Source organism: Bos taurus, chromosome 9 (genome assembly GCF_002263795.3).
Source record: "Bos taurus isolate L1 Dominette 01449 registration number 42190680 breed Hereford chromosome 9, ARS-UCD2.0, whole genome shotgun sequence".
NCBI lineage: Eukaryota > Metazoa > Chordata > Mammalia > Artiodactyla > Bovidae > Bos > Bos taurus.
Genome location: NC_037336.1, coordinates 32,325,608 through 32,350,746, shown reverse-complemented (window position 1 = coordinate 32,350,746; position 25,139 = coordinate 32,325,608). Strand labels below are relative to the sequence as shown.

General features: G+C 39.2%; 1 protein-coding gene across 4 annotated transcripts in view; it reads right to left on the bottom strand.

Annotated features, from left to right (window-relative positions):
- The window catches only part of CEP85L (centrosomal protein 85 like), a 147,971-nt gene extending 133,493 nt beyond the window's left edge, over positions 1-14,478 (bottom strand). For 3 of the 4 annotated variants that reach the window (XM_010808408.4, XM_015472797.3, XM_024996958.2), the window contains exon 1: positions 13,007-13,174. In XM_010808408.4, coding sequence (XP_010806710.1) covers positions 13,007-13,094 — 88 coding nt within the window. In that variant the 5' untranslated portion in view covers positions 13,095-13,174. Of the gene's footprint in view, positions 1-13,006; positions 13,175-14,049 lie in introns of those variants that run through there. The other variant, XM_002690081.7, reaches the window with a different exon arrangement.
- Positions 14,479-25,139: the final 10,661 nt, after the last annotated feature.

Genomic DNA, 25,139 nt, shown 5'->3' with positions numbered 1-25,139 from the left:
CAGATATGCTCCCTAACATTGGTCTTGCAATGATTTTTTGGATTTTGACACTAACAGCAAAAATAAATGAATGGAACTACATCAAACTAAGGGCATTCCAGGTGGTACTAGTGGTAAAGAACTTGTCTGCCAATGCAGGAGACGTTCAATCCCTGGGTAGGGAAGATCCCCTGGAGGAGAGCATGGCAACCCACTCCAGTATTCTTGCCTGGAGAATTTCATGGCAAGAGGAATTCTGGCAGAGGAGCCTGGCAGGCTGTGTCCATAAGGTTGCAAACAGTTGGACATGACTGAAGCAACTGAGCACAGCATGGCACAAATTAAAAAGCTTTTGAACAGTTAAGAAAATTTAAAAAAGAGAGAGGAAGAAGGAAAAAGAAAAGACAATCTATGGAATGGGAGAAAATATTTGCAAACCATATATCCAATAAGAGTTTAATAACACAAAACATACAAAGAACTTATATAACTCAACAGCTAAAAACCATCCAAATAAACGATGATCTGAATAACATTTTTCCAAAGACACATACACACAACAGAATATTATACAGCCATAAAATGTAAGGAAATCCTGCCATATGCAACAACACGGATGAACCTGGAGGGCATTATGCTAAGTGAAAGGAGCCAGACAAAGAAAGACGACTAGTGCACGGTATAATACATGTGGAATTAAAAAACAAGAGTTGAACTCAAAGAGAGTTGAATGGTAGTTGTCAGGGTCCAAGAAATGGGGAAACTGGGAGAGAATGGCAGGGTGTCTTGCAGTTATAAGATGACTAAGTCTTAGAATCTAATGTCGAATACAAGGACTACAGTTAACAACACTGTGTAAGCGAAATTTGCTAAGAGAATAAAACTTAAATGTTCTAAACTGAAAAAAAAAAAAAGTAAACAGTGAGGTGATGGATATGTTAATCAACTCTAATCAGAATCCTTTCACAATGTACACACAAACCAAATCATCACTTTTTCACCTTAATACATTACAATTTATCAATTATATCTCAACGAAGCTAAAGAAAAAAAGAATCCAACATTTGGGAGAATGGGTCTTTGGAATGTTCTTTAAGCATTATTTCTAATAAGGAACTATTACAAATAAACCCCAAAAGGGAGAAAGGAACAGAATCTAGGCCATTAAAATAATGAAGATATAAAAGTCTAAAATGCTTATATTATCCATCTAAGTAAGATATAAAATACAATAAATGGGAAATTCAAAAATAACCTCAGATTTCATATCTTCTAGGAATTCTCTGAACTCGTTTTTTTGCCTGTTTCTAGCTTAGCATTCACTATATCAAATTAAAAGTTATCTGTGCAAGTATCTGTCCTCCTTCTAGACTGTAGTAATATTCACTAAGGGCAGGGACCAGTGTTCCAGACTTGACTCAGTGCTGCAGCCAGCATATATACAGCAAAGAGTCAAACAAACAAAAAATGCACAGAGCAACTGGAAAGAAATACATCAAAATACTACTTGCAGTTTTTCCTAGATGGTAGGATTATCAGTAATTTGACTCTTACACTTTGTATTATTACTTTAATAATCAGAAAAATAGGGTTTTAATGCTTAACCCCACCAATAACAAACCAAATAATTTAGTTATTAAGTACCTCAGCGATTCTATACCTGTGCTAAGTAACTATTAATGAAAGCCTTTGGAGATATGTTTTCCTGGAAAGGGTACCCAACTTATATGGCCTATTTTGGAACAAAATGGGTACATTCTAACATGTAAATCAAAGTACCATAACTTTTTAAAAATTGTTCAAAAATTCAAAATTACATATTAATGTTCATAAACTGAATTAGATTTCTACATTTAAAAAGAAAAAAATTTCTTCAAATTCAAAATAAAGAATTTAGAACAGACTGGTTCTTTGTTTTGGTTGATAGCTACAAGTCTGTATCAATAATACCACAATTAATTTAGTCCAGTAGCAGAAACAAATTAGGAAGCTTTTTAAAGCTGTAGGAGAGTCTACCAGGGAAACAAAGTAACTCAAACATTCTGACAAAAGACTGGTGCACTTTTCATAGGAAGGCATTCTCATCAAAAGAACTTTAGGAAAAGAAAGCATAAGTCCAATCACGTCAGACAAAGTATTTGATCAGTCAGTGGGGAAAACATGTCCTACTCAGAATAGCATCTTATTCCTTTAAATCAGTAAGACATTTTAATTTACTTATGATAGTATCACAATGCTCTTATTTTGCTAAACTTTTCCTTTTAAAGGAACAAGAGATTCATTCAGATTTCCCAAAATGGCAGAAGAATCATGAAATGACCAAATTATCTATAGAAATTGATCTCCTCCAGGCTGCATTCACATTTGTCTTCTCCTTTAAATATAACTACAGTTTTTTTAAAGGACACGGTATTTTATATGCCTAGAACACTGGAGATAATTAACAAAATGTCATGATTAAAATAACATTCTAAGCTTTAATTCAGATTGAATGAATTCAACTTGAGAAGAATGACATGCTGTATCTCTAGTCAACATAATCCAGAATCACAAAGCAGTCAGAACTAGACATGACATGAATACGCTTACCAAGTGATATAAGGAAAATTTTTTCACCCAATTGTTATAAGACTACACTACTAAAACGGGAGTTACTCAATTTCTAGATATGGGCACTTTAAAAATAAAATAAGGCTCAGTGATCTCTGAAATAAAATCTTACCTAGGTCCTATCATATTACAGTAACTGAATGACTATGTAGAATCTGCTCTCCCTAGAGAAAAGAGCATTTCTATAAGAACAGCAAAAATTCCCAAGACACCGTGCACTGGGACTTCTCTTTGGAAGACAATATGTTACATTTTTTAACACCAATTTTGATTATTTTAAATAGAATACTAAATACATTAAATATTAAATGTCCAGTATTTAAATACTAAATAGAATATTAAATATTAACTTATTTAATAACTATTAATATTTCTCACACTGGAAAAAACAGGAAGATGAACATCAAATGAATAAGTTATCTATTATATATTCTTTCTGAAGCTTCTTTTCTAAATTGGAAGCAAAAATTCATACAATATCAAGTCTTCCATAATATGCTAACATAACTGTAACTGCATTTAGAAGAACTAACCTTACTGAATTTTAAAAATGACAACACTAAGCCGAAAAACAAAAATTGACAAAGCAGATTTATAGTTTTAAATAAAAAGCTGAATATATAATACAAACCATGAATACAAAGTACAGTGTTTTTCTTAAATGCAGGTTATCACCATTCAGTGCATTGAGACTAACTCTTTTTAATAAAACAGAACAAAATGGAAAATATCAAAGCATATTTACCCTTATTTGACATAAGATAAACAAATCTCATGATATAACATCTCTGAAATGTTAACAAGTACAAAGCACTTCTGCACAAAGTTCAGAACAGTAGCCTTCAACTGCCCCATTCTATTATCAGTAGAAACCAAGTTAAAAAGAAAGAAACCCAGGGAACACAACCAAAAACCTTCTTTTCCTTATCTCATATGTCTAATCAGTTTCTGAACCTCTTCAGTCCATTTTAGACGTATTCACTGAATTACGTCTCTCCTCTCCTTCCCACTGTCACAGATTATGGCTTCTGGCTCAACTGCTAGACAGACCTCCTGCTGCGGCGGCTGCCCAAGCCAGCCTCTACCCTACTATCAGAAAATACACTTACATCATTCTTTTGCTTACAAAAGTCTGTGGGTTCCTTACTGCATATTAAATAAAACTCAAACTCCTTAACTTTGGCAAAGTTCTTCATCAACTGGCAACCTCATTTTCTAACACTTTACAACTCCTACCTCCCCAGCTCCAGCTCCCAACACTCTATAGCCGCACATACCTAACCACTGCCTCCAAAGAGATCAGGTCCTTTCTGACTCCAAGCTACTTCTCCTCTCTCTCTTCTTTAAGAGTCTCGATTCAGAATTAACTTGCTCTAAATGTTTTCTCTGATTCTTTCAGGGAGTATTAAAATAACTACTACTTTGTACTCTCCCAATATATCATTTAAAATACCATAACAACATTTACTAATCTATATTAACTCATATTTATATGACTTTCTTCCTCCTTACCAAATAGGAACAGTGAAAGGCAACTTTTTTTAGTCTCTAGCACAGAGCTGCACATTTAAGACAGGGTCTCAATAAATGCAGTGTTATAACCACTGGGTAACCAATAAATGTTCCTAGTATAAAATAAAATTTTGGAAGGTTTATAATTAGATCTTAAAAATATTCTTTCTTTTAGAAGGATTAAAACAGGGTTGGGGGGTGGGTTGGTAGTCTATTTTAAAATCCAGGAAATTTTAAGCTATCCCTTGAGACAGTGTACATTTAAGCATCTATTTAAAGATCAGTAAATATTTTCCAAGGCAGCTAAAAAAAAAAAAAAGAGAAAAAAACTAATAATTAAAAGTGATTTGAGGGGCTGTTGGCCTAAATTTCTAAAAAATGGGGGAAAACAATCTTCAAAAATCATAAAAGGCACTAAAAAAGTCACCAAAAAATTAAATAGAAGATTAAAACACAGAAAAATATCCACATTAATAGTAATCAGGAAAAGAGAAACAGAAAATCCACCCCACTGGAGAATACCTAGGTAAAGTGACAAAAAGCTAATACCATAGAGGTATCTGTTATTCATCCCACTCTTCTACTTCAATTCAGCACTGTTTATCTCTAGGGTAAGTGACTCCAATTACCTTTTCTTTAATTATAGAATTAATAGCATAGCATAATGGGAAAAAATGTGGACTATGAAACTAGACTGCCTGGGTTCGAGTTATGTACCACTCTCAGAAGCAGTGAAATCTTGAGTAAGTCAGTTAGCCAATCTGTGCCTCCATTTCTTCATATGTAAAAAGAGGAGAAAAAATTATAGTGTCTATCTTTTAGAGCTATTGTGATAACTGAGTTAATATGCAAAGATATTTTTCAAACAGACACATAGATCAATGGAACAGAATAAAAGGCCCAGGAATATTCTCCTCAATAAATGGTATTGAGAAAACGGGACAACCACATGCAAAAGAATGAAACTAGACTTTATCTAACACCACATATAAAAATCAACTCATTGGGTTAAAAAATGTAAGACTTGAAACCATAAAAGTCCTAGAAGAAAACACATGGGGTAAGCTCCTTGACATCAGAATTGGCAATGTTTTTTTTGGATGTGACATCAAAAACAAAGGCAACAAAAAGCAAAAATAAAAAGTATACTACATCAAACTAAAACGCTTCTGCACAGCAAAGGAAATTATCAACAAAATGAAAAGGCAATCTGTTGAATGGGAGAAAATATTTGCAAGTCATCTATCTGACAAGGGGTTAATATCCAAAAGAGAGAACTAACTCACACAACTCAATAGGAAAAACAATAATAATAATAATAATCTGATTTAAAATGGGGAAAGGAACTAAATAAATATTTCTCTAAAAAAGCTATACAAGGGCAACAGCCATGTGAAAAGGTGATTCAGATCACTAAGTGCAGGGAAATGCAATTCAGAACCACTATGAGATCTTCATTCCTATTAGAATGGCTACTATCAAAAACATAATAACAAGTGTTTGCAAAAATGTAGAGAACAGAGAAACCTTGTACACCATTGGTGGGCATGTAAACTGGTACAGCCACCACAGGACAGTATGGAGGCTCCCCATACTGAAACTAAAAATACAACTATCATATGATCCAGCAATCCACACTTCTGGGTATACATCCAAAGAAAACACAATCACTGTCCCAAAGAGATATTAATATCTACATCCCCCACCCCACCCCCACCGTGTTCACTGCTGTATTATTTATAATAGCCAAAACACAGAAACTACTAAAGGGCCCATCAACAGAGGAATGACTAAAGAAACTGTGTTTGTACAGAATGGAATATTATTCGGCCACAAAAGAAGAAAATCCTGCCATTTGTTGCAAGGTGAATGGACCTTGAGAACATCACACTAAGTCAAATAAATACCCAGAGACAAATGCTGTATAATCTCATTTACACACAGAATCAAAACAAAACTCATAAAGACAGGCAACAGACTGGAGGCTTCCAGGAGCAGGGAGTGGGAGGGTGGGAGAAAAGGATGAAAGCCGTAAAAAAGCAGAAACTTCCAGGTATAAGATAAATAAGTTTGGGGATATAATGTACAGCATTGTGACTATAGTTAACAATACTATACCATATATTTGAAAGTTACTAAGAGAGTAAATCTTAAAAGTTCTCATCACAAGGGAAAAAAACTATTAATATGTGTGGTGATGGATGTTAACTAAGCTTATTATGGTAATAATTTTGAAATATATATATATTTCATTCACTATATTGTATACCTTAAACTAATACAATGTTATATATCAATTACATCTCAATCAAACTGGGGGGAAAAAATCCACCTCAATTTAAGTTAATTGGCTTTCCTGCATTTAAGGATTTCAATAAATTGAAGTTTAAATAATTAGCAGCTAGTATTCTTTGCATTCTAAATATAAAAATGATATCTGGAAGTTATTCATTAACTATTATTATTAAAACTACTATTAGTATTAGTACTAAAATTATTAATAAAACTAATTTTTAAAAACATTACCACCAAAGTTATAACACTATATAGTCTTCAAATGTGGTTCTAAATTTTCTTATTTGCAATTTGAGTATAACAAGGAAGAGCTTTAAACTAGGTTGGTTCCAGCTGAGGTTAAAATTAACTCAATAAGGCCAAGATCAGATGAAAATAAATGGTTCACCTTTCACGTAAAAAGTGTGAATCCAAACCAGTAATATTCTCATCATGTAAGACAAGGAACTCAGGAGGGTTAAGGTAGCAAACAATATAGGTAAGACTATCTCTTTCTATGAAAAAAATTTTATGTGCTTGTTGATTTCATATGTGGAGAGGCCACAGATATCCTATCTTATATTCTGGTTACATGAAATGCTGTATTCAAAACAGTATTTTTGGAGCTATTTGGAATGAAGGCCACATAACTAATTTAGTCTCTCAAAAAGCCTTTGTTTCTATCTATAACCTGGAAAAAATAGGTATGATTAAAAACTAGTAAGAGGTTTTTTTAATAAAACCACTATAAACAGGAGGGAATATAACAAGTGGTATTCCAGAGAGGTTTACCTCTGTCTTTGAATGCAACTATTTCATAATATCAATTAATAGAGAAAATATTCTACATGGTAGCAAATTAAGTCCAAACTTAAGAAGGATCATCAGCACCCAGGAAGAAATAAAAGTCCCAATAAAAATAAACACTGCTAAATAAAGTTGCTAGACCTAATGAAAATTCACATAGCCATTGGTCTCCAATGAAAGCAGAGTAAGCTCATTATTTCTCAGTCTTTAATTTTCCAATACTTAAGAGCCAAAACTAAAACAGAACTTCAGTTTCAAAACACTCCAAAATAAAGTTTTGACACAATTTATAAAATTACACCCCCAAATTTAAAAACTTCATTTCCAGTCAAACTTCTCAGTACATTATTCTTAAAAGGAGATAGGATGTGCAGAATTAATGAAAAAGCTTCAAAAAAGCTTCAGTAATGTCATGATAAAGCAATGTTCATTGACTGTGATCTATAAACACACGATCTCTGCCTCTACACGACAGTAAAACCACCTTATAGAAAACTTTACACTTTACATGATACGTAGTCCATGTAGTCTCTGAGGTGGTTGTTTCATCCCATTCTTTCAGAAGGTTAGTCAAAAACTAGAGTTCACTTCAGAATTCTGAACTTTAGTACTGAAACAGCATCAATAAAGCAATGAAGACATCTACTATATAAAGAGGGCATAAAACTTCCTGATCTTAAATCTACTCTCTTTAAAGTAATTTAAAATCTCTTTAAAGTAATTTAAAGCTTTACCCAGTTCAGATGCCCTGGGCAGAATCCTATAGTCAAGATTCAGCCAACTGTTCAGCGTGAGGAGTTCCAGGAGACACTACCCCTAGTTTCAAAACTGAATGTCCCAGGCAAACCCAGACACTTGGTCACCCTAGCCTGATTAAGTGGTAAGGGCAAAGAAAGCCACCCAAACACTTACTAAGCACTTATATACCAATCCTATAAATCCAATAAAATGGGCTGATTGGATTAGAGGATCTTTAATCCCTACTAGTCTAAACATTTTAAAGCTCTCACTGAAACTAGGCAGTGGCACTGATCTATTCTCCCTGTCACATCTTACTTGGCCTCTTGGAAGCATGTGACTCTGACTCTTCCAGAAGGTTAGCTTTTGACTCTTGACTCCTTCCTTCAGTCTTCTCTCCTCTGGAACATTACACTCTCCCAGTTTCACTCCTACTCACTGGTGGCTGCTCCTTCACGGTCTCTCTGCGGCTGGATCTTCTTCCTCTATCTGACTAGAAAACGTTAACCTCTGCTGTCTTCTGGATACTCTATGTGATCGTGTTTAAACACCATGTTCAAACTCTCTACCTCCACCACCTCCCCACTGAGATCCAGACTTCTATGCCCAACATCTCACCTGAACCTCTAAAACACAACTCAAACTCCATCCGGGACTAAAACAGAACTCTTAATTCTACTTACTCCCTCACCTTCCCCACCTTACGAAATGACACTACCATCCATTACAATTACTGAAGCCACCACTAAGACTTCATCTTTGATTCCTCTTTTCTTCATTTGCCACCTCCAAGCCATCCGTAAATCCTGTTAGCTCGATTTCTCAAGTATATTCCAGACTCACTCTGTTCTCTCCAGTCCACTCTTACCACCCTAATCCAAACCATCATCTTTCACCCAATAACTGCAGTGACCTATCAACCAGTTTCTCTGCTACCAATCTTTTCTGCATCCCACCACAATTTCCTCCTCCCACGAAACAGCCAGGAGTGATCTATCAACGCCTAACGTCTGCTTCATCTCCCCAGTACGTAGAACAAAAAACAAGGTCTGCCTTGCAGTAGCACTCAGTGTGCTAAGTGAAAGAATGAACAGTCATCTCCCTAACCATCCAAAACTGCCTTCCCCTCACACAGAATAGAACCTAAAATTCTTTCAAATTCTTACAGGACTCCCTCACCTCATATCCCTGGTCACTCACTATGCTCCAGACTCACTGATATTCTTCAAATTCCCCAAATTCATTTCTAGCCTGGAGCTGTTTATTTACCCTCTGCCTAAACACTCCTGCCCTAATGTCTGGCTCCTCATCACTCAGGTCTCAGAGCAATGTTACCTCCTCAGAGAGGCCTTGTCTACCCAGATCCACCCATCCTATATCATCTCACTCAGCTCCCTTTTCTTCATAGTACTTAACATTAGCTGAATCATCGTGTTGTTGGTTTACTTACAAACCGTTTCCTCCCTACTAGCATGTAAGTTCCCTTGGAGCTGGGAACGTTCCTGTTCAATGTTGCACTCCCAGAGGCCAGTACAATGCCTACCACACAATACATACTGAAAGAATGACTCAAGTTTACCAAGTAGTTATGTACGTGCCAAGCACTATGCTAGGTAACAATGAATTTTTTTTAAAGAAAAATAGAAAATGCAAGTAAAATATTAGTATGAAGAGCAATTTGATGTTCTTTTATGTTGATCATCCTCATTCTTAAAATGACCGTATACAATAAATCCCACTCTGTAGAATATTATTTTGCCAGTGTAAATATATATATCCTTAAAGTAATAATAATAATTAGCATATCATTATACCTTTAGAAGGTATCTAAATGATTGCATTATTCACTTTTAATACACAATTTGAGGGAACTAATTAAGATAAAATGCAGTAAAATCTGAGAGCCTTCATTTCATCTTCTCAAGTACACACAGACACATCTGATCCAGTCAGGAAACTTGAGACTGTAAAATACCTTCTGTTCTCAACATACAGAAACATTCACAACAGAGGCTGTCAACTCACCATTTATTTCCTGGCCTCAGATTAGTTTACCACCTTCATCAAGCCAAGAAGCTATCAGTAATAATCAGGTTCATTTCACAAAAGTCATTACTAAAGCTGAGATTAACCACTCATCCCTGAAAGCCTATTATAAAAGAACATGCTCAACTGAGTTTAGGCAGAAGAGTTATGTTTCATTGGTATCATTGTACTTTTGGGTTCATTTAATTCAAAACCACAGAAAGACTTAGTATTTGACATAATCATACCAGTTACTACCACCATCATTATGACATCACTAAACACCTTATAGCCAGGCATCAACTAGGGAGAGGCAGTAAGGCACTAAGGCTCGAGGCACTCAAATGACACTTCTTCAGATCGGATGAGTATTTTCTATAACATTTTAATTTTAGCAGACTTTAAAACTGTCCTATCCTACCTCCAAATGTTTTAAGGATTAAATATATTAATACTTTGAAAGTATGATTTATAAAAAGCAACAAATTCAATATAACTAAGTGCAAGTACTCAAAATATCACCATATCATACTAGATGTTTAAACCTAAGGGAAATAATCCAGCTTTCATCCAACTTTGAAACTATTATACATTTTGAATAATGGAGTATTCTCAAATACACTCAACCAAATCATAAAAAACATAACACATGTTCTACTTAAAATTAAGTTTTCTATGTATTCAAAATGGATAACCCTAAAGGATCTATTGTATAGCTAGCTAATGGAACTCTATTCAGTGTTATGTGCCAGTCTGGATGGGAGGAGGTTTAGGGAAGAATGGATACATGTATATGTATGGCTGAATCCCTTTGCTGTTTACCTGAAACTATCACAACATTGTTAATCGGCTATATCCCAATACCAAAAAAAAAGTTGAAAGTTTGAAAAAATTAAAATAAAAGCAGGCAAAGGAAAATAAAATAAAATTAGCTTTCTAACCACACTTGCCAATCAAAACGGGGGGGAGGGGCACTTTTGCTTGATCTTTGCATGGGAATGTTAAGAAAATACTCATTTTATTTTCATTTATAACAGTTGTCTTTGCAAAGCTGAAAAACTATGGATAAAGCCAAAGCAAAATTAAATCCTACAGCAAAGGTCCAAAGTTCAGTACTTACCATACCCACTAATTATTCCTACTTGTTTTAATTGCCATTACCTTAAAAAGAAAAGTTTTCTCCCATTTTTTAAAACTGGTTCTGTATTATCTTTGGTTTTCTCTTTAGTCTAGTTTAGTTGTCTGTTGTTTAGTTGTTGCGTCCAACTTTGCAACTCCACGGACTGTAGCCATCAGGCTCCCGCCCATGGGATTTCCTAGGCAATAATACTAGAGTGGGTTGCCATTTCTTTCTCCAGGGGATCTTCTGGACCCAGGGATCGAACCTGTGTCTCTTGCACTAGCAGGCAGATTGGTCTAGTTACATAACTGTATAAACAAACTAGTTTTTGGACATCTAGGATTAACCCACATATTGAGACAAACTCATTTAAATACTAGAAATTATTTATGTATCCCTGTCTTAACACTGGCCCTCAAAACCAAAATGGTTGCTAATAAATTCAATCAGAAGACTGGTTCCTTCTGCTTTCAGAAAAGCTCTAAAATCACTCAAGGTAGTCAAAAGGTAATATTGGGCAGTGTTTCAAATATACAAATTTTCTTTAAATTCTAAGGAAAAAAATGCCTACATGAACCAACCCAGAGGTCATTATTTTGACCTTCACCACCTGCTCATTTGCTAAAGAAACCACACTTAAGTTTTACAAATGAGGTACATATTAAGCTACAAAAATAATTTTAAAGGTTTGCTTTACTTAAGAAGAGAATAAACATAAATAATTACATTACTATTCTGTAAAAGTAATCTATTCTTAGCACACAGCTGAAGAAAAATTGTATTGGAAAGACATGCCCTGACTTACCAAAGATTTATTACTGTCAAAGATTAGATAAAATAAATGTGTTGTAAAGATATACTGTCTGAATTTACTAAATTTGGATATTTACAAAGTATCTTCTTCCACAATATTCTTTGACACAGCAAAGGTTTAGAGGCTGCAATATAACCTCCAAGTCCTTTATTCAGTTAATTAACAATTTCTAAGCACTACGATGTTTTCTTCTCCCTAAAAAACAATGGAATAAATGGATACAATGCTTGGATGATATTATGCCTTCAAACATGTTATTATAACAAATAAAAATAAATTTTAAGAGGTTAATTTGCAAAGACATTACAGATGGCTTCTGACATGTACAGATAAATTGAAACCACTCCCTCCAGCCTCTGGGGATAATGAAGTGCCTTCTCACTGACTGAAGTTACTGTGATTGCAGAATTTGTAAATAACCAATGAGTATCAGAAACCTCTTAACTCCTGTCTCCTCCTCTTAGGACAAATGGTACAAATTATAGAGAAAATAATTTCCTACTTTTTTTTTTTTTTTAACTAAACTCATGCCTACATTAAATTATCTTATTTCTAAAAGCATTGCAGGACCAAATTTAAGAGAACAATTTCAAATCTAACTCTGAATTTGAAAGTTTATTTATGTCTAGATCTAATGGTACATTATGCCACTACAGTTAAAAGTGTATTATTATATGCTTGAAATGTTAAGAGGGTAAATCTTAAAGTTTTCTCACCAAACACATGACACACAAAAAACCTGTAACTATAAGGTGATGGACAGGTCAACTAGTTGGCTGTGGAGATCATTTCACAATGTGTGTATACACATGTATATATCAAAACCAAGTTGCACATATTAAGTATATTACAATTTCTAAATGTCAATTACACCCTGAGAAAATAAACCTGAGAAAATTATCTGTCTAAAAAAAAAAAATCACTAATTTTTAAAGTATCACAGAACTGTATTATTTGAAATTTTAATAGAAATCTGAGTTTGTGTCTGATATTTTTTAAATAGCAAAAATACTACCAACAAAAAACCACTTCCAAATATTGTTTTGTTTGCAAATCGCCTTGAAAATGTATACTAAAATGTCAGTTACACAAGTAGAGCTCAAACATTTTGTGTAACAAGAGGTTACCTAACAGAGGAGTCCTAGAAGCACCTGGAGTTGCAGGAAAATTTTTGTGTATGTACATATGGCGGCTTTTTCTGGATAAATGATCCATATAACTTGCAGCTTCTGGGGCGCAGGGAGGGGAGGTGGGTGGCTCAAAATACAATTAAGATTAAATTAAAGCGCCTGAAAAAAAAACAGCCAACGTCATGTAACTTGTCAATATCAGATAACCAAGTCTTATTTTCTACATTCCTAATCAGGAGACGATTTATTCTAATTTGGTGGCTCCTACACAACTTTCAAGTGATGCAGGCATGAAATGGCTCTGCATTACAAAACAGTTCCCTTCACACACCCAACGCGGCAAAACCCAAATTTTCCCCGAAAAGGCCAGGAACAGGCAAACGAATTAACATCCCCTCTTGCTCAAAGATCGATTGTCTTTGGCAGGACGTGTCCTCCAGAGAGAACTGCTGGGCGGTGACCAGGTTTCAGTGAGGAGATGGACCCCTGGGCGGGCACCAGCAATCCAGACATCCCCAGCAGCCTCCTCCCACCCTCAAATGCGCCCTCCAGTAAGGTCTGCGGGAGCGGCTGCAGCAGATCCCGGCGCCCCTGGAGCGCGCCGCAACGCCGCCGCTGCAGCACGGTCGCAGCGACCTTCCAGCCCGGATCTCCGGGAGCCCCGTTACCCACGTCCCCACACCCCACCCGAGAAAAAAGGGAGGGGGACGCACAACAAAGCCCAATCCGAGGAAGCCCAAGTGAGCTGTAAGTTGGGCGCTGGGGCTGAGGCCCGACGAGGAGCGGCCGGGACACGGAGCCACGCCGGGCCGGCGCGCCGCGATGCCGGACGGATCTGGCCGGGGAGGCGGGCAGCCAGATGTCAGCCCGCCCGGCTGGGTGTCGGCAGCCGGGAGGAAACCGGGCTGGCGGGAGGGCGGGCGCGCGGCTAGGGGGGAAGCCAGGCCGGAGGAGGGAGGGGAGCGGCGGCGGCGGGGTCCCCAGGGCGCCGCGGTCGGCCGCGACCCCCACCCCGACCGGCGGCCTGTCCCGTTACTTACCCGCGGGGAAGCTGCGGGCTTCGCCGGGGCTGTCCGGGCCGCCGGCCTCAGAGGCCAGGAAGCGCCCCCACATCGCGGGCGGGAGTGCTGAGTGGGCCGGGGGCGCCCGATTCCCCACGCCCGTCCTCCGCTGCCTTTGCCTTCTGCTTCTTCGGAGGCGGAAACTTGTGTGGAGCCTGAGCTGCGGCGGCACCCGCGAGGCGGGGCGAGCGGGTGGGCTGAGCAACGGCCGCTCAGCGACGGGAAGGGGGCGCAGGGGCCGGATTCGTCGCGGCGGCGGCGGCGGCTGCCATGGTCAGCCCAGCTGTGCTGAGGCCCGGGCCAGGGAAGCGGCGGCTCCGCGGTGACGGCGGCTCGGTCCCCGGCCGAGCCCAGGCTGCGAGGCTCCAGACGAAGTTGCAGCTGCGGCTTCTCTCCACCCCCTCCGCTGGCGGAGCCCGAGCCGGAGCCGGAGCCGGGCAGGGGCGGGGCCTGGAGAGGGCGGGGCTTAGTGCGCTTACAAAAGGCGTGCGCGGCGCGGGGCGGGGCCTGCGGGCCGTTCCAGGTGGGTACCATCAAGCCCCTTTGCTCCGCAGTTTGCGAATAGTCAGTCCGACGTACCTGCTGTATCCCTCTTTTCCCATCCCAGCGCTCGAGTGCGGTGAGGAAAGGGCGGAACTTGGGTCAGGGACTTGTCTTGAGGTTCCCCGCTCCGTTGGTTGAGCCCTCAGGCCCTCCGGGGCACCTTTCAGAAAAAGGCATGGAAGACCTGCCTTCACATCAAGACTGCTTGTGATAAAAGAGGGTTGGGGTTGAAATTAAAGTTGTCGTCATGCATTCTATAAGCATCGTTTATTGATCATTGTGGAGGATAGTAAAGAGGTCATTTTCCTCAATTTACAACCGAGGCGGGGAGAGGGTACCAAAATATCTACAACATGGACATGAGTGCAGAAAAAAAAAAACAAAACAGGAAAAAAGACCCGAGGTAAATAAGTACCAGGGGGTTCAGGGAGGGGCTGTCAATTTTAATCTAGTAGCTCAGTGTTTCAGATAAGCAATCAGGAGTCAAAATGACACCAAAGTATGTAATGGGAGGGCAACTACACCTTCACGTTCTTCTCTGCCTGGTCAGATTCCACCCTTCACCTGAACCCAGAGTGCAAGAGCAGGTATCCTGAGGAAGGACAAAAAGGTGCAGCATCCTCTTTAAATCTTCCTTTTCACTGGCAATATTTATAACCCTTGAAATAGTGCATTTAATAAATACTGGTTAAGCACTGTAGAAGGAATTGAGCTCTGGACCTGGCTGATGAATCCGGTAAACCAGGAAGCAGGTTGCTAACTCTTAACAAGCTTTGACCACAGTGATGCTTTTTCCTGTTTTGGATGTTTGCTAACAAAGCCCTCATGTTTGTATTCAGTTCAGTTAGTTCAGTCTCTAAGTCGTATCCAACTCTTTGTGACTCCATGGAATGCAGCATGCCAGGCTTCCCTGTCTTTCACCATCTTCCAGAGCTTGCTCAAACTGGTGTCCATTGAGTCCGTGATGCCATCCAACCGTCCCATCCTCTGTCACCCCCTTCTCCTCCTGCCTTCAATCTTTCCCAGCATCAGGGTCTTTTCCAATGAGTCAGCTCTTCTCATGAGGTGGCCAAAGTATTGGAGCTTCAGCTTCAGTATCAGTCCTTCCAATGAAGACTCAGGACTGATTTCCTTTAGGATTGCCTGGTTTGATCTCCTTGCAGCCCAAGGGACTCTCAAGAGTCTTCTCCAATACCACAGTTCAAAACCACCAGTTCTTCAGTGCTCAGATTTCTTATAGTCCGACTCTCACATCCATATATGACTACTGGAAAAACCATAGCTTTGACTAGACAGATCCTTGTCAGTAATGTCTCTGCTTTTTAACATGCTGTCTAGGTTGGTCATAGCTTTTCTTCGAAGGAACAAACATCTTGTAATTTCATGGCTGCAGTCACCATCTGCAGTGATTTTGGAGCCCAAGAAAATAAAGTCTCACTGTTTCCATTATTTCCCCATCTATGAAGTGGTGGGATCAGAGACCATAATCTTCGTTTTTTGAATGTTAAGTTTTAAGCCAACTTTTTCACTCTCCTCTTTCACTTTAATCAAGAGGTTCTTTAGTTCCTCTTCACTTTGTGCCATAAGGGTGGTGTTATCTGCATATCTGAGGTTATTGATGTTTCTCCCTGCAATCTTGATTCCAGCTTGGGCTTCATCCAGCCTGGCATTTCACATGATGTACTCTGCATATAAGTTAAATAAGCAATGTGACAATATACAGCCTCGATGTACTTCTTTTCCAATTTGGAACCAGTCTGTTGTTCCATGTCCAGCTCTAAATGTTGCTTCTTGACCTGCATACAGATTTCTCAGGAGCCAGATAAGGTGGTCTGGTATTCCCATCTCTTTAAGAATTTTCCACAGTTTGTTGTGACCTACACAAAGGCTTTAGGAGAAAGCAATGGCAACCCACTCCAATACTCTTGCCTGGAAAATCCCATGGATGGAGGAGCCTGGTAGGCTGCAGTCCATAGGGTCGCTAAGAGTCGGACACAACTGAACGACTTCACTTTCACTTTTTACTTTCATGCATTGGAGAAGGAAATGGCAACCCACTCCAGTGTTCTTGCCTGGAGAATCCCAGGGACGGGGGAGCCTGGTGGGCTGCTGTCTATGGGGTCTCACAGAGTCGGACACAACTGAAGTGACTTAGCAGCAGCAGCACACAAAGGCTTTGAAATAGTCAATAAAGCAAAGTAGATGCTTTTCTGGAATTCTCTGCTTTTTCTAAAACTTTTAGAGGTTAATCTACATCTAGGTATTTTGTAATTTATCTGATTGCAGTTTTACATTTAGTCTCCCACAGGTAGAGTTCCACTTATTTCTCCAAATCCTGAACAACTGATCAAGGGTCAACTGTTTCTAAGGCTAGAAAGTGATAGAAATATGAAAAAAAGAATGCAGTTGTTTCCTTTCTGTGATTTAAATGTGCATTAACCCATGTAATATGATAATTGAATAGTATAGGTTCAAAAAGAAACCTAAAAAAGTAAATTCTAACATGAATTATCAGAAGCTATAGAATTATATGAAAGTATTCTTTTTTCATGATTTATAATTACTATATTCTCATATTAGGTATAGAATTTATTACATACCAAACTTTTTTATACAGATCTAAGACATGTATGAACTATTACAAATATATCTCAGTCCTTTGTGAGTTAATATATACTTACTGTTATTCTAAAACTCTGCCAACTTTCACTCAATTCTAAGCAGTGTTTCTAAAAAATATTTTACTCAGTTCTTCTATGTTTTTATCAAATTGAAAGGCATGCCACTACATACACCAAAAAAAGTGTGAAGTTGAGACTATGTAAAATATGCTCTGTACTAAATAGAAATAGAAAAACATGTTGCTATTTTGGCAGTTGGCACCACCAAGGATAAATTTTTTGTGTTCCTACTAATTAAACTTGAGAGGATAGAGAGCTAATGCAATTAAAATAATTGAAATACTAAAAATACTATGCATATGAAGTAAACTGTAACCATCATTTTTAAAAAATCATACGCATTATGAACATAGTTGATCCTTAAGCAACACAGGGGTTAGGGGGCACCTACCCTCTGCACAGTAGGTATTTCCAAGTATAAAATACAGTCGCCCTGAATCCTCATCCCCAACTCCTCAGTATCCACATTGTGGCATCTAAGGATTCAACCAACCAAGGATTCTGTAATACTGCAATATTTACTATTGAAAAAAAAAATCTACATATAAGCCATACCACACAGTTCAAACCTGATTTTTCAAGGGTCAACCATATACTGAATTGAGATTTCCAGCCACATCTATGATACACCCAGTATCCATGGTTCTCAGAATGATTAAAATTAATCATAGCAAAAGATTGAGAGACTGAGGACTACCTAACCATTATTAAGGCCAATGTTATAAACCAGCATGTTTTTGTTTCATTGGGATAGTAAGTAAAGACCATAAGGAAAATCCTATTAATACACATTCTGACATTATTTGCTTGCTTGCTCAGTCGTGTCCTGCTCTTTGCAACCCAATGGACTGTAGCCCTAGGCTCCTCTGTCCAGGGGGTAATCCCAGCAAGAATACTTCAGTGGGTTGCCATTTCCTCCTCCAGGGGATCTTCCCAACTCAGGGAGTGAATCCACGTCTCCAGAGTCCCCTGCACTGGAAGGTGGATTCTTTACCACTGAGTCACCTGGGAAGCCCAAGACATTTATTATTGAACTTCAATATTTTAGTAATTTTTCTTAGTAGAGATAATACAAGTAATGAAAATAGTGACTGTATATGCTTGTGTGTGTATATATGTGTATAAATACAGTTGCTTAGGTGAAATTTGCATATTTAATGTTTTGAAAAAGGACTTTAAAAAGAGGAAAATAGGACTAAAAATTTACTGTCAGATCTGTATTAAATTCCTCATTTGAAATATTGCATTAAAAAGACATTATTTGAAAATAAAAATATATGTTGCATTCATAAATCTTAAATTCTTTGGGTATAAATCTCTAAACTCATTAAGTTTAAACTATCTTACATGTATTTTTCGTATATAAACGTATCATATTGAGCAAACAACCAGTGAACAAAGAAGTGATGTAACAATGGATATGTGATATTTTAAAATTAGGAAAACATATGGTACATAATATAAGCAACCTCAAGAGAGTGTAATGTTTACAAAAAAATAAAATTTCAAAACCAACAAAATGTAGAAAAATTAAACCAACCAATAACAACTGAAAGAGTTCCTAAAGAACAGTTGCCACTTGATAGGAACTTTGTGGATGAAGTCTGAAAAATTTCAAGGTACAGATACTTCTGGTGTATCAAAGGTGTGACAAGGACTATGATATATAACTTCTTCCAGATCACAAAAATGACAAGTTACTAGATTTATTATGTGTTGTTGTAATCTCAAATAATAATTTAAAATAATGAAAAAAAGAAAACTCAGAAACTTTTTCACTTGATAATGGGTTTGAAAATTGCAATCGGATTCTTAGCAGATACATTCGACTATACAAAGGACTAATGTTCAAGCTGAAACTTCAATACTTTGGCCACCTGATGCGAAGAGCTGACTCATTGGAAAAGACCCTGATGCTGGGAAACATTGAAGGCAGGAAGAGAAGGGGATGACAGAGGATGAAATGATTAGATATCATCACCAACTCAATGGACATGAGTTTGAGCAAACTCCAGGAGATAGTGGAGAACAGAGGAGTCTGGCATCTGTAGTCCATGAGGTCACAAAGAGTCAGAATGACTTAGTACTCAACAACAATACAAAAGTGAGTAGAAGAGATATAGGTTAATTAACCTGTCTGTGGATCAGTTTCCTTATCTTTAATTTGTGGATGACAATAGTAACTACCTAATAGGACATAGCTGTGAAAAGAAGAGAAGCAAAAAGCAAAGGAGAAAAGGAAAGATATACACATCTGAATGCAGAGTTCCAAAGAACAGCAAGGAGAGATAAGAAAGCCTTCCTCAGCGATCAATGCAAAGAAATAGAGGAAAACAACAGAATGGGAAAGACTACAGATCTCTTCAAGAAAATCAGAGATACCAAGGGAACATTTCATGCAAAGATGGGCTCAATAAAGGACAGAAATGGTATGGACCTAACAGAAGCATAAGGTATTAAGAAGAGGTGGCAAGAATACACAGAAGAACTGTACAAAAAAGATCTTCACGACCCTGATTATCACAATGGTGTGATCACTCACCTAGAGCCAGAAATCCTGGAATGTGAGGTCAAGTGGGCCTTAGAAAGCATCACTGTGAACAAAGATAGTGGAGGTGATGGAATTCCAGTTGAGCTATTCCAAATCCTGAAAGATGATGCTGTGAAAGTGCTGCACTCAATATGCCAGCAAATTTGGAAAACTCAGCAGTGGCCACAGGACTGGAAAAGTTCAGTTTTCATTCCAATCCCAAAGAAAGGCAATGCCAAAGAATGCTCAAACTACCGCACAATTGCACTCATCTCACATGCTAGTAAACTAATGCTCAAAATTCTCCAAGCCAGGCTTCAGCAGTATGTGAACCGTGAACATTCAGATGTTCAAGTTGGTTTTAGAAAAGGCAGAGGAACCAGAAATCAAATTGCCAACATCTGCTGGATCATAAAAAAAGCAAGAAAGTTCCAGAAAAACATCTATTTCTGCTTTATTAACTATGCCTTTGACTGTGTGGATCACAATAAACTGTGGAAAATTCTGAAAGAGATGGGAATACCAGACCACCTGATCTGCCTCTTGAGAAATCTGTATGCAGGTCAGGAAGCAACAGTTAGAACTGGACATGGAACAACAGACTGGTTCCAAATATGAAAAGGAGTACGTCAAGGCTGTATATTGTCGCCCTGCTTATTTAACTTATATGCAGAGTACATCATGAGAAATGCTGGGCTGGAAGAAGCAGAAGATGGAATCAAGATTGCCGGGAGAAATATCAATCACCTCAGATATGTAGATGACACCACCCTTATGGCAGAAAGTGAAGAGGAACTAAAAAGCCTCTTGATGAAAGTGAAAGAAGAGAGTGAAAAAGTTGGCTTAAAGCTCAACATTCAGAAAACGAAGATCATGGCATCTAGTCCCATCACTTCATGGGAAATAGATGGGGAAACAGTGGAAACAGTGTCAGATTTTATTTTTCTGGGCCCCAAAATCACTGCAGATGGTGACTGCAGCCATGAAATTAAAAGACGCTTACTCCTTGGAAGGAAAGTTATGACCAACCTAGATAGCATATTGAAAAGCAGAGACATTACTTTGCAACAAAGGTCCATCTAGTCAAGGCTATGGTTTTTCCTGTGGTCACGTATGGATGTGAGTTGGACTGTGAAGAAAGCTGAGCTCTGAAGAATTGATGCTTTTAAACTGTGGTGTTAGAGAAGATTCTTGAGAGTCCCTTGGACTGCAAGGAGATCCAACCAGTCCATACTAAAGGAGACCAGTCCTGAATATTCATTGGAAGGACTGATGTTGAAGTTGAAACTCCAGTACTTTGACCACCTCATGCAAACAGTTGACTCATTGGAAAGGACCCTGATGCTGGGAGGGATTGGGGGCAGGAGGAGAAGGGGACGACAGAGGATGAGATGGCTGGATGGCATCACCAACTCGATGGACGTGAGTTTGGGTAAACTCCAGGAGTTGGTGATGGACAGGGAGGCCTGGCGTGCTGCGATTCATGGGGTCACAAAGAGTTGGACACGACTGAGCGACTGAACTGAACTGAATAGGACATTTGTGCATATTAAATGAGTTAATACTTGTAGTGTGCTTAGAAAAATGCATGTATGCACCATATATTAGTTACACCAACATACAGTCTAGAAATGGAGTCCTGATATACCTCACCAAGAAAAAAACAGCATTGATGCGTACAGTGAGGTTGCTGCTAAGTCGCTTCAGTCGTGTCCGACTCTGTGCGACCCCATAGACGGCAGCCCACCAGGCTCCCCCGTCCCTGGGATTCTCCAGGCAAGAACACTGGAGTGGGTTGCCATTTCCTTCTCCAATGCATGAAAGTGAAAAGTCAAAGTGAAGTCGCTCAGTCATGTCTGACTCATAGTGACCCCATGGACTGCAGCCTACCAGGCTCATCTATCCATGGGATTTTCCAGGCAAGAGTACTGGAGTGGGGTGCCATTGCCTTACTTTGTATCAGAATGATATATCAGAATACTATAAAGTACTGATTGATAGCTTTTCCTGACCCTTTGGGGTTACTAATTATTTCAGGTTATGGTGAAATGATGCACTTTTGCAAAACATTTACCAAATTCTTTGGGTCCAAGTTCATAGAAGACTTCATTCTAGGCTCTGATTCCCTGAACTTCCCATGTGGATGTTTGCTCAGCTACTGGGTTTCCTGTCTCTGCCCAAAACTACCAAAATAGCAAAAGAAAGATTAGGGAGAGGTGGCTGGGTGGTATAACCAGGCCAAGAGGGTGAGGACACGTCATCTCAAGCCCTTGATTCCTTAGAGATACAGAAAAATGGAGAAGACTCTTGAGAGTCCCTCAGACTGCAAAGAGATCAAACCAGTCAATCCTAAAGGAGATCAATCCTGAATATTCTTTGGAAGAACTGATGCTGAAGCTGAAGCTGAAGCTCCAATGCTTTTACCACCTGATGTGAAGAACTGACTCATTAGAAAAGACCTCGATGCTGGGAAAGATTGAAAACAGGAGGAGAAGGGGATGACCGAGGATAAGATTATTGGATGGCATCACCATCTCAATGGACACCAGTTTGAGCAAGCTCCAAGAGATGATGAAGGACAGGGAAGCCTGGCATACTGCAGTCCATGGGGTCACAAAGAATCAGACACGACTGAGCAACTGAACAACATCAGAAAATGAGTCTTAACTATACCTTTGGCTCCAGGGTTGGGTTGCAATGGCTGATGAGAAAGTAGGTAAGATATGGATCACTTGAATAATGGAGTGGTCCTTTGGGTGGGAGGTGAGACTGGAAAGAATTAAATTAAGCCAAAATATAAAGTTTAGTCTTCCAGGGACCATCAATGTTTACTTGAACTGCTTATAACTGATCTCTTTGTCAGTGGAAATTATTACAGTCACTACCTGGTCATGTTGGAGAAGACTCTTGAGAGTCCCTTGGACTGCAAGGAGATCCAACCAGTCCATTCTGAAGGAGATCAGCCCTGGGATTTCTTTGGAAGGAATGATGCTAAAGCTGAAACTCCAGTACTTTGGCCACCTCATGCGAAGAGTTGACTCATTGGAAAAGACTGTGATGCTGGGAGGGATTGGGGGCAGGAGGAAAAGGGGACAACAGAGAATGAGATGGCTGGATGGCATCACTGACTTGATGGACATGAGTCTGAGTGAACTCCGGGAGTTGGTGATAGACAGGGAGGCCTGGTGTGCTGCAATTCATGAGGTCGCAAAGAGTCGAGTCAGACACGACTGAGCGACTGAACTGAACTGAACCTGGTCATGCTGAGCCTATAGAAAAGATTCAAGGTCATTTACAGTGAAAGCAGGATAGCAACCTTGACAGTGTATGAAGAAACAAATTCTTCTGTGTCTTCCTTTTCAGACACCAAGTGTTAAGTGGAAGGAGGAAATTGTGGAGTTCAAGAAAGCTGATCATGCCTTCACTAAAGGCACACACAGTTTCCTAAGCTACCCCAATGGAGAAAGAGGACTGGTTTAATAACTTAAAATGTCCAAATGTTATGAAATTAGATTGGGATGTACTTAGTGGAAAGAGGGGTTTTCAGTAGATTACAGTTGGTCAGTTAGTGGGGGGAAAACCTTAGGGTCTGTACTGTCAATGATTTGAGAATTTTCACTAAACTGGTTCAATATTTTATGTAATCCTGAAAACAATGTCATCAGCAGCTAATAATAGCTCCATTTTAAAGATGGAGGGAAAAAGACCTGGAGAAGTTAAACAAATTCACACAAGCAGTAAAGGTAGAATTCAGATCTACCCTAAGGAACTTTCCCCATCATGTTTATTAACATGTTGCAAAACAAAAATTATAAGATTTTTCCTTCAGGTGCCATATGAGAAGGAAGAATCTAATTATAGGATTTCTGTACAGTGTTTAGGGTTCAGCCAAGACTGGAAACTATGTGACATTAATCTGTACTATTGTATGATTTTCTTTAGCTGTGCCCATCAGCTTAAGTGTAGGAATAAAGAAGGCAGATGGATAAACATGGTTTTGCATTGTGGGCACTAAGGAAAAGGGGCAGAGAATTTAAGGATATTGGCTGGAGAATGGATGAAGTGATGAGGAACATGGTCTAGCCTACCTGGAGAAAGCAGTGATGTCAAGAGAGGGTGAAATGTTTAGAGAAGGTGGAGGGAGTAGGGGAGTGAAAGTTTCACATAAAAGCGAAGAGCAGATATAATGAGAATAAGGGGATGAACAGTGGAAAGATAGGGTGTTACAGTGAACAGGTAGCATGTAGAGTTTAAAATTACAGAGGTGAGACAATACAGAAATTCAATTGATGAAGCAGTACTAACTAGAGTTGCTTCCCTCTGATTTCCCTTCAAGAAAGACCTTGATGTTCACCCACAAGGGTGGTCAGTCCACAAGCTGTTAACACATGAGGAGTCTGCCTCAGCTCTTGAGTGGAGGCCTCTTTTCCTGGAGAGCCCCAGCCAGTGACAAAGCATGGCAGAGGTACTGGGGCGTACTAGTGTTTCCAATGCAGAACCCTTCCAATTACCAGCCTCTATTCTCTAGCTCCCCACTGGATTGACTGAGACCCCATCAGATATGCACTGCGGTCTGAGTCTTTCCTTTCCAATCCTATTTCCTGCCTCTTTCATCTTTTGCAGGTGTTATCTCTAATAAACGCCTTGCATCCTAACTCCGTTTTAGCATCTGCTTCCCAGAGAGCCCAACTGAAACAACCTGTGAAGATAAAGATATAAAGGAGTGGGTTTTCGTCTATGTATCTGTTTAAGTAGTAAAATGGGGGTTCTTGGAGCCTGATAAAAATGTTTCTGAGTGCTGTCAACCAAGAATGAGTAACCAGAAAGGCAGCACAGAGCAATGTGAATTGACTCCAATGATACAGATAAATGCAGAGGAAGACAAGATTGAGAGGAACAACAGGTTTGAGTGCACTCAGAATGCCACTTGGGCACACTTGAAACTCACTGGACAAAGTCCTCAATAGTCCTGCCTTGGCTGGTGCCGGTGGCGGCTCTCCCAATTAAACAAGTTTGCTGCTGCTGCTGCTAAGTCGCTTCAGTCGTGTCTGACTCTGTGCGACCCCATAGACGGCAGCCCACCAGGCTTCCCCGTCCCTGGGATTCTCCAGGCAAGAACACTGGAGTGGGTTGCCATTTCCTTCTCCAATGCATGAGAGTGAAAAGTAAAAGTGAAGTCGCTCAGTCGTGTCCGACTCTAGCAACCCCATGGACTGCAGCCTACCAGGCTCCTCCGTCCATGGGATTTTCTAGGCAAAAGTACTGGAGTGGGGTGCCATTGCCTTCTCCGAAACAAGTTTACCACTATCCAAAGT